Raw genomic sequence first — 11,007 nt, 5'->3', positions numbered from 1 at the left:
TCCATGCTGAGTAATTACTTAGCAGGAAACCTTTGGCTGGAATTCTGCCAAGTTTTGTTCTCATTCTTCTAGTTCAATATGAACCTCTGAATTTAAGGTGCTTTGTGTTATGTATCAGGGAACTTTATTAATAACAGCAATTAAAAGTCTCATGAGGAAGTAAGATGCTAGCCAGTATTTAACGGTATCGCAGCAAACTTATTCTTTCAAAACAGAAGACTGGAAACTGCTTTTCTCGGTTGTCAGCTCTGATGAAGGGAAGAATTTTGTCTTCAGCAATCTGTCTCTGTCTCCTCATTTGCTCTTCATCCTGTCTAACATCAACACTGGCCAAGTACCAAGACCACAGGTGGCAAATTAAAATACTGCCACACATTAAGCAGAAACATGTACACCAAATTTTACTATGCGTATTAATAAATATTCTTTATTTTAAATTTTGCACATTGCGCTTTAACATTACATCCAAACATTTCGCAAGTGGATGTCTACTTTGTAAAACCATATATTCAGCTCATTGTCATTTCTGTACAGAAGTATAAGTACAACATTACTTTTTGCCACTAAGTTGCTTTTTAGTAAGTCTCACAGGAAGAGAAACATTTAATGAAAAGGGATGGCTTAAATCATACGGCAGGCCTGCGCAGCCACACAACTAAAGACACAAGCCTGAAGAAAGAACAAACTAAGGAGGTTACCTCCACCGTCTCCCAAAACAAGAAAGAATCACATTGATTTAAGATAAAATTTTGCCATAAGTCACTAAATTAAGAGTTTGTTTTGAAAGAGAAGGCGCAGTAGTCATCTTCAGTGTTTCATTGAAAGACAGAGCTATTTTATTTATTTAATTTGCTCCAGCCGTTGTCAACCAGCCACTACAAATGGGGCTCTTGTGATCATTTAAGCGGCAGTATTTATTAAATTTCTCCTTCAGGTGCTGTCGGTATTGTTCTCTATTGCTGTAGAAAGACTGGTTATTAGCCATAAATGACTGTATTTCATCTTGTGAGATAAAGATTTCCTCATCTGAAGTACATTCAGACTCATCCTGCAAATTAAAGCAGTAGTTAAGACTATGACTTAAATTAAGAATGCAAAATGCTACGGTGATGGAGGACAGAGAAAAATTAAAGCAGTCTAACCTTTAGTTTAATTGGAATGTTTACAGGATAGGCATAATGTCATTCTGTCTTAGAAAGTACTAAGTAAGAATAAAAGGCAACTCAACTTGGTTTAAAACTCTGGATCTGTAATTTGTCCTAGAAGCCTACAAGCAGACTCCCAACACACTTCAGCCTTCAAAAGTGATTAGGGATGGTTACAAATAGCTACCAAATTTTAAATAACCTGACTTATCTCTGGCTGGTTCTATGTTGAAACGTTTATCTCTACACATTAAGTAAAATATAACCTTTTTTAAACTTACGAAATACACAGCATCACCATTAAACTTTACAACCATATAAAAAAGAAAAAAGCTAATATTCTAAGGGATTTGGTTCCCTTGGGATCCCATAATGACTACAGAAAAGATCCCACCCTTCTCCTTCTTTGCCCCTCCTCCAAGTCCCACACAAACTATGCACTGGGTTGCTTGGAATCAGGTATAATTCATCTAAAGTATCAAGAACTGGAGTCAGTAATAAAAGATTTTCCAAGTTCAGTTATATGCTTTTATCCTACATGACACCTAAAGGAAGTAACCTAGAAAGTGGGCTCTAGTTCAGATTCTATATTCTTTCCTGGTCTGGAAGGGTGGCTACCATAAATTGCCACTCAGAAAGGCAGTTTGCTTATAATAACCCTTGTCAAGGAGTCAGACTCCTGGACATAATGCTAACTCTATCCCCGTCTCCCAACTAATCTTTTCTACCTTTGAGACAAAGGAAGACGAGGAAATGTGCTCCAGAGTAGTTAAGTGTAAGAGCAGGAATGAAGTGACCAAAAAATAATGAAATACTGCCCTTAACTGCTTATAAGCCTCCTCCCATTCCCAACGTTAAACCCTCAAATACGTTCCCTCCCACATCTACCCCGTGAACAATCAGTTATCCACAAAAAGATAATCATGGCTTACTTACAAGGAGTTCAACTAAGCTCTTGGCACCTTTTCCGGAATCAGGACCAAACGACGCTTCTGTAGGTTCTGCAAACTGTGGTACATTTTTCCTATGCTCAAACCAAGGCAGTGGCTGCCCACCCTTTTCAGAGCTGCAACAGCTTTCAGGATGTGTATCTTTGGTCTTGTCACGGTGAAACACTGTGTGCACGGTATTTCCTGAGGCTTCTCGATTACCTGGATCTGTAATACAGCTTCCAAGCTTTTGGATCTGAAACCACAGCAAAAGGATTTCTCAGGTAAAAAGGCAGGGAATAATAGCAATTACTATTTTTTAAAGAAAAAAAATGCCCTGACAGTGTGTTAAGATTTTAGCAGGAATACTGAATAACAGCAACAGCTGGCAGTTACTAGGCATTTACTGCACACCAAACACTATGCTAACCCACCAATATAATTTCATTTCATCTTCACAGAACCTAATCTGACAGGGACTATTATCTACATTTCACAGATGGGAAAACAGATCAAGCAAACTGCTCAAGATTACAGAGCTAAAAGATTAAAAACTATTATGAAAAGAATGAATTGGATTTATGACTCACATCGACTGTTGGACAAATGACCACATCAGGCACACACATGCATATAAATTCACAAGATGAGCAACCAATGCAACTGCATAGGTACTCATTCTTAAAAAAAAAAAAAAAAAAAAAAATCCTAGCAGCTAAGCTGCACATTTGCCACTCCAAGGAAAAGAACAAAGGTTTTAAGGATTCCAAGTTATGACACTTACATGTTCATCACATTTCAACATCTTGCTTTTCTTTTTCTTCTTTTTATTTTTTCCTTTGGTGGTGTTCTCTTCAGAATTTGCCCAACATTCAACACAACTGTCGCCATCATCCTCTTTGTCTTCACAGTGATGAACACAGGAGTCATCACCTGCAGAAATCAATAATCTCTTATTTGGGTGTTTAAATCAGCCATGTAGCAGAAATAATTGGGAAGCTTAATCTGAACCTACCGTGTTCATCATGATTACAAATGCCTTCAGTGCAAGCAACGTCCGAACCCTCCCGAGAACCAGTTTCACTCCCTTCCATGCTAGATGAATATCCACAATCACTACCATTACAGTGTGGCGATAAGCCTGAGAATAAATCAAGTGAGAGTTACAATTAACATGCCAATAAATATATTACGACAAAGAATGAACCAACCGGGGACCACAGAAAAATTTCAAAATTGATGGCTTACTGAAAGTAAAAAGTGCATTAAATAATGAAAATATGATTGGAGTGTTACAATTTTTGATTTTGTTATTATTTAACAAATCAAACACCATAAAGAAAAAGGAAATACCAAGTGTCTGACTAAATTTTATGATATTCTTAGGGCTGTAAAGCAGTTCCTAAATTCTAGGTTACAGGATCTCTAAAAGCTCTTATATTTAAAAAAAAAAAAAAAAAAAGAATAAACTTAAGAGTTAATTTTTTAAAACTATTTACTTACCTTTCTTTATTTTAGGAGACCCCAAAAGATTGCCACTGCTAGGACAGGTACATGATGTATTTTCATTGGTAACAATTACTTCTACACAACTATTACCATCTTCAGTGCTGCCACAGGCTTTGCAGCTGTTTTCTATGAAGTCTGTTTCCTTTCAGGATCAATATTAAGAGATTGTAAAAAGCTTTACCTCCATAATGGCTATATTTTAATTTCCTAAACCTAAGATAGGAGTTACAAGGTTAAAAATTGAAAAAAATTATTCTCATGAAAAATTACTAATTCATTTCAAGACCAAGAACCAACAAAAGTAAGTTAAGACTTAATGGTATCAGGGAAGTCTAGGATAGCTATTCTCAAAGCGCAGTCTGCTGACCCCAGGGGTTCCCTAGGTCAAAACCATTTTCATCATAACACTGAGATGTGATGTGCCTTTTTCATTGTCTTGACACTTACATTGATAATATAAAAGCAATGGTGGGAAAAGTTTCTTTAGCACAAACCAAGGCAGAGGCAACCAAAGCGTGTACTAACAGTCACTGTATTCTTCACTTGTCAAGCACTCTCATCAGGAAATAAATACATAAAACGATATTTCACTTATGAATGTCTTTGATGAAGCAGTAAAAATACTAATTTTATTAAATACGAACTCATGGCATAGAGGTCTTTTTATTACTCTGTGATAAATGGGAAGAATGCTTAAAGCACTTTTGATGCATACCAATGTATAATGGTTGTCTCAAGTAAAAGTACTTGTGCAACTGTTTAAGTTGCAAGCTAAACTAGCTGCTTTTTCCTGGAACATCAATTTCACTTGAAAGAAAGAATAAGAGACAAATTATGGTTATTCAAACTTGGATATTTAAAAGACATTTTCTCAAAAATGAAGTCAGCCCATCTCTTCAAGGAAAAAAATGGACAGTCATTGATAAAATTCAAACTTTCAAACTACAATCAGAATTTTGAAAACTTGCATACACAAGCAACAAGGAGCTTGAAGCTTCCCAATACTTAAAAGACCTTTCTGATGAGTAGTGGTTTTAACATGATTATATGATATTATATAATGAATGTCAAAATCTGGAAAGATCTGCATAACTCAGTGAACTATTATCTTTCAAATGACCAATGCATGATGTTACAGAATCATGCATAAATAAAATCTATTCAAAATGCCAAGATAGACCGATGGGTTTTAATTTAAAAGTATGAAAAGGTCACTGTTAAGGTGTCAGGTTCCACATTGCAACTAATCTTTAAGAAACTACCACCTGTCAAGTTATAATGCCAAAGAAGACTATCCACAACTATCTGAAAAGGTTTATATTAAAATACTCCTCCCTCTTCCTACTATATACATCTGGGTGAAGTCAGACTTTCTTCACATGCTATAACCAAGCAACATATGCAAACAGACTGAATGAGAATTTACCTGATTCCTTTTAAGCCAAATATTAAAGAGATTTGCAAAAATATAAATTAATGCCACCCTTCTCAATTTTTTCTAGTTATTTTTCAAAAAATGTTATTCATTTTAACATATAGTGGGCTTATTATTTTTAAAAGAATAATAAATAACTTTAAATTTGCCCATTTTAATTTCTAATACAGTAAATGCTGATAAGTATAATCCACAAAAACAAAAGCTCACTGGGCTCCCTAATTTTTAAGAATGCAAAAGGAGGGAATTCCCTGGGGGTCCGGTGGTTGGGACTCCACACTTCCAATGCAGGGGGCATGGGTTCGATCCCTGGTCGGGGAATTAGGATCCCGCATGCTGCGCGGCACGGCCAAAAAGCAAAAACAAAACAAAACAGAAAAATGCAAAGGCGTTCTGAGACTGAAAGTTGAGAACTGCTCTAGGTCATGCATGGAGTTAACTTTTCACATTTGGACTATGATCTTGCAGAATACTAAGGTCACGTAGTAAGTTAACTAGCCAACATTGTCTCTAGAAAACAAACACACGACATTAAAGATTTTGGCTTATACAGATTAGAGTAAGAAAAAAAGCCAATAAAGAAGCCAAAGGAGCCACATTCTGGGAAAACACAGTAAAAGTGCTGAAATCTAGAAAAAAGCTATATATTTATGTGTCAATATCAAGAAATACTACCTTCTCTTGGCTTACTTCCTTTTCATCTGCTGTTTGTAAGGGAGTAGGAATATCACATACACATTTATTTTTTCGTCTATTCTTCCGTTTTTGGCGCTTCTTTTCTTGCTTGAGTTCTCTTACTCGTTCCTCCTCTGAAAATTCTTCACAAAGTTGTTCCAATCGACTGATACCCTGCACTTTTTCCACAGTCATCTATTATAAAACAAAGCTGAGACTGAATACTGGCCCAAACTTCCCTTTATTTTCCATGGAAATTCTCACTTGTTAATTTTAAATGATATCACACACACAGAAACTGGTATTTCATGCTGCAATTTTGTCAGGTCAGACTTCTCATTGTATGAAGAAGTGGATGAATATTTACTTTGCTGTGTTTTGTCAGGCAGTCCCCACAAAGAATTTTAAATTTTAATACCTTAAATGATGACAGTCTTAAAATCTACTCAGGAAATGAATATACAACTAATTCCTATGGGAAAGGTAGACTTACACATACTCCGATTTCAAACCAGAAATATTCTAGTTTCAAATTTCAGAATTTTAACACAGCAAAGTAAATATTCATCTATTTCTTCATACAATGAGAAGACTGACCTGATTAAATGATCTAGTTTCTGAAGACACAAACATTCAAAGAGAAAAGGAGTAAGACATCTGTTCAGCAAAAACTAGCACAAATCTCCTCAGACTCCCCAGAACAGTGTTTAAAGTTCATGGATGGGCTTTTGAAAAAAGGGTTTATAGCTTTCGTACCATTTTCAAAAAGGACTGGTGACCAGTTGAAGAGTTACAACCATGCCCTAGAATATAACAAAATATTCACTAGCCAAAAATTTATGTTCTACAGAGTATAAATGAAAATAATGTTACCAAATCACAAGCATGAAATCCAATACCAGCATTGTAAAGAGCCTTCCTTCAGTGTGCTTCTAAAAAGTAGCTCTTATATCACGGCATTCAGACACCATTTACTCCATACGATTGGAAAGAAGCAGGCAAACTGGGACTCATTAAATGTTTCTAATTTTGATGCTTATTTTTGGGTTGCTTTTAACTTGTCAACAGTTATGTTTCATAGCAGCTTCTCATTAAATAATCATCAATTTCAGTTTTCTACTCTCAGAATGTCTAAACATCAAGGCTGGCAGAGTAACGGGATTAAAAAACAAAGAAAAAATCCATAAACAACTTCTAAATTTCAGTTCCCCAGCAAACTCCTCTCCTAACCCCCAAAAGCCATGACCAGTAGATCACAGCTAAGGCAAGGTAAGAGTGGTTGTTAACATTAAGATTCAGTCCAATAACTTAACTAAGCAATCTGGACACTGAAGCAGTCCACTGTTCTTACCTCAAAACTCTTGCGTAACGCATCAACACCAAGATAGAAAAGCATCTGCCACGTCTGCTCTTCTGCCCGTAGTTTTTGCCAGATTCGATGCAGTCTTTCATAAAGATGAATTCCCAAGCAGGTCAGAACTTCTTCTTGAGCTATATCTATTGTCTTAGCATGCCTTTCTCTTCTCCTATAAAGGAGAATAAATCATACATATTTCCTAAAACCCTTAAGCTGAAACAGTAAAAGATGGATAACACCTGTGCAAGTTCAGGTTTTAAACACAGTCTGCATGCCTAGTAACAAACTAATAACAAGACAGTTATACATTCAAACTCAATGTATATATAAATACACGAGCACACATGTATAAAACCAATGAGAAATACACATGCAGGTCGAACTCAGCCTTAATATTGCTAAACATAAGGTAATTCAGGAACTGGCCCTAAAGAGATGTTTTTTGGAGCACAGAGAAGTCATCATATGTTAAGTGTCCAGCTCAAGTAGGCATGACAGTTCACCTTCCAATTACAGCAAATGCCTGTTTGGTTTTTGTTCTTTTTTTTGAGGAGAAAGACAATACCAAAGTGATTCAATCATGGGCAAAAGCCCTCTAGGTCAGTCTTCAGTAGAAGTGTTCATGAACTTCAGTGATAAAAGAAGTGTTTGTATTCTGAATGCCTAGCAGAAAGTAGGCACTCAAATGAGAGCTGATACACAAAACACAAGGGGAGGTGGGTTCAATTTATTGTGAACAACTTTTTTGGTTTTCTTTTTACAACAAAGCCAGAGATAAAATTTTAGCTTCCTATATAATTTAATAATAATATACACAGTTCATGAATTACATTCAATAAAGTATTTCTTAACCCCCTGCTGCAAAGATCTCACCTCCTATGCAAAAACCATCATTATAAACAAAATTTAAACATGGAAACGCATGGATGGAGGGGGAAAAAAATCCCTTCTAATCATTTTCAAATGAAAATGATAAGCTATAATAATGAAAGCCAAAAAAAGCCTGCCTACTTCAAGCAACAAGGAGCAGACAACTGATCGACATTTTCTCCCTTTTTATACTCAACTAAATGCATATTTTAAAGAAAGCAAAATCTTTACAGGCACACTTTAATTTATACATATATCATATGTACTGAGGCAGAAGGATAAAATGAAGCAAAGCGCTAGATAGCCCATTCTAGCAAATTACATACTCATACCCTCCTGCGAACTCTGGCTCAGCACGACCCAAAAGATGTGCAATGAAGTCTGTCTCACAGCAAACATGTATGTGTCGCTCATGTGGACAGCACCGCAAGCCTTCATAAAGTGCAGCACAATAGCCCTTCTCTTTGCTGCAATCAAGTTCACCAATAAGGATATTGTATGCTCGGAGGACTTTATTTTTGCAATCAGTGCAAAACCTGTTGAAAAGAAGAACCTCAAAATTAAGAACTGGCTGTGTAATTATTTCATGAGGTATGTAACAGTGTACTAGACAATGACACTCCCCTCCCATATAGAGCATTAAAAAAAGCCTCCATACACACATTGAAAACATACACATATAAGGTAAATACACATTTAGGGATTACATGGGTATAGCCAGATCTCCATTTGCAAATGCTTTTTAAACTAGAGAAACACATGAGCCTAAAAGAATGAGGCAGATAAATACCTGTTAGTGCATAAAATACATGGCCAGAAAATATTAGTTGCCAAGGACTAGCATATCTTCACTTCAAGAGCTATTTGTGCAGGTCAGAAAATAAAACAACAGAGGCTACCAACCAATGACTCTAGGATCCCTCTCCTTTCAGCCTCTGAAGATAGTTGGTATCTTCAGCCAGTAAACCTTGATTCAAATTTTTACATTTTAATACATCACTAGCTAAGCATGTGGGGTGGGAAGGGCAAGAAGAATGGGAAAGTGGTACATGTAATTTCTACTTTACTGGTAATTTCCAAAATGTCAAATTCTTTCCTCCAAAAGAAAATGCATGTTTCTCAACACTCAGTCATAATATAGACAACATATATGTAGAAATGTGGTTTAAACTTAACTGTACATAATGTGGTAAAAGTACAGAAGAGCATGTAAATGTAGAAGGATGTAGAAAAGTTTTCTTTTAGAAACCATTTTTTTTAAACACAACTTTATAAACAATTGAAAATAACTCACAAATAATAGAATTATGACTACGACCGAGCACTTTACAGAGAAGTAACTTAAGGTGGTGGGCAATATATTCCACTATAAACAGCATCAATAGTAATCAAAGAAATGCAAATAAAATCAACAGTAACATATCATATACATATAATTCACTATTCAATCAGAAAAGAAAAAAGAATAAAGCCTCGTTTCTTTATTTTTGAATTCCTGAAATAAGGAAGAATTCGGTCTGGCGAAAAAGCCAGACTCACAATATTCATAACTCTGAGAAGATCAGCTGTGGTGGAATGAGGAAATTTTGCTCTCTTTGATTTAGATTCATCTACCCAGATGAGCTCATCTATTCCCATAGCTTCAGTCAACATGTCTGACTCTCGACTCTACAGCTCTGCTCAAGTCTCTGTCCTTGCCTGAGGGCCAGACCCATACAGAAAAAATGGGCGGCAACACAGATGTCCAAAAGGCAACACATTAAATTTGTTGTCCAAAACCAAGGGCAACACAGTTCCCTTCCTATGTTCCCTTCCATCTGTGTTAAGAAATCACCATTCAGTTTCATGTTTGGTAATTGCAATCATTGTTGCTTTTGTTGTGGTCATCCATGTACAATGCTTGGTGTCAGTCTATTTATCTCTTGTAAAAATAAAAGACAGTGTGTGTGTGAAAAAAAAAAAAAGCTAGACCTACAAGAATAAAAAAAAAAAAAAAAAGAAAAAAGAAATCACCATTCAATATGGGGATGTATGTATACGTATAGCTGATTCACTTTGTTATAAAGCAGAAACTAACACACCATTGTAAAGCAATTATACTCCAATAAAGATGTTAAAAAATAAATAAATAAAATGAAATAAAAAAGAAAGAAATCACCATTCACACAGTCACCCAGAATGAAACCTCAGTTAATTCTAACTCCTCCTTAGGTCCTGCTTTTAGGGGTGGAGCCAATTGGTATCAATTCTTTCTAAAATTCTCTTGAAGGTCAATTCTTTTCAATTGCCTAGACAATTTTTAAAAATGCTTCTTAACAGGTTTCCCTGCTTCCACTCTTACTAGTTCTAATGCATCTCTCATACCAAAATAATTTTTTTAAACAAACCTCACTCTCAGCTTAAAAACCTCCCCCACTGTCTATGAATAAAGTTCAAACCCATTAAGGCCTTCAGTGACTTCTCTTACCCAATCTACTATATCCAGCCTTATTTCCCAAGATTCACCTCTCCCTTCATGGTTCCCCTACTCTACCCCGCCCCCCTATACACACCAGATATATAATGGACTACATTTTTTTTTTTTTAATTGAAGTATAGTTGACTTACAATGTTGTGTTAGCTTCTGGTGTACAGCAAAGTGATTCAGATATATAAATATATATATGTTCCTTTTCATATTCTTTTCCATTATGGTTTATTACAGAATATTGAATACTGTTCCCTGTGCTAGACAGTAGGACCTTGTGTTTATCTATTTTCTATATGGTAGTTTGTATCTGCTAATCCCAAACTCTTAATTTATCCCTCCTCTATTCCCTTCACCCTTCGGTAACCATAGATTTGTTTTCTACGTCTGTGAGCCTGTTTCTGTTTTGTAAATGTTTCATTGTATCATATTTTAGATTCCACATACAAGTGATATCATATGGTATTTGTCTTTCTGATTTACTTCACGTAGTATGATAATCTCTAGGTCCATCCATGTTGCTGCAAATGGTATTATTTCATTCTTTTCTATGGCTGAGTAGTAGTCCACTGTGTGTGTGCGTGCGTGTGTGTGTGTGTATGCGTGCACGCACACACGAA

The 11,007-nt window shown here is 35.8% G+C and overlaps 1 protein-coding gene across 9 annotated transcripts in view; it reads right to left on the bottom strand.

Annotated features, from left to right (window-relative positions):
- Window positions 1–399: 399 nt before the first annotated feature.
- Window positions 400–11,007, bottom strand: part of GGNBP2 (gametogenetin binding protein 2) — a 31,292-nt gene continuing 20,684 nt past the window's right edge. For 5 of the 9 annotated variants that reach the window (XM_082372970.1, XM_082372974.1, XM_082372969.1 and 2 more), the window contains 8 exons: window positions 8,247–8,456; window positions 7,045–7,219; window positions 5,694–5,888; window positions 3,578–3,725; window positions 3,090–3,215; window positions 2,859–3,007; window positions 2,082–2,330; window positions 400–1,048 (listed from right to left, as the gene is read on the bottom strand). In XM_082372970.1, the coding sequence (XP_082229096.1) occupies window positions 845–1,048; window positions 2,082–2,330; window positions 2,859–3,007; window positions 3,090–3,215; window positions 3,578–3,725; window positions 5,694–5,888; window positions 7,045–7,219; window positions 8,247–8,456 (1,456 nt within the window). In that variant the 3' untranslated portion in view covers window positions 400–844. The remainder of the gene's footprint in view (window positions 1,049–2,081; window positions 2,331–2,858; window positions 3,008–3,089; window positions 3,216–3,577; window positions 3,726–5,693; window positions 5,889–7,044; window positions 7,220–8,246; window positions 8,457–11,007) is intronic. The other 4 variants (XM_082372971.1, XM_082372976.1, XM_082372972.1 and 1 more) reach the window with 3 other exon arrangements.

This window comes from Balaenoptera borealis (genome assembly GCF_965194805.1).
Source record: "Balaenoptera borealis genome assembly, chromosome: 20".
Classification (NCBI taxonomy): domain Eukaryota; kingdom Metazoa; phylum Chordata; class Mammalia; order Artiodactyla; family Balaenopteridae; genus Balaenoptera; species Balaenoptera borealis.
Note: the sequence above shows the minus strand (reverse complement) of the source record. Positions and strands in the feature narration are given on the sequence as shown.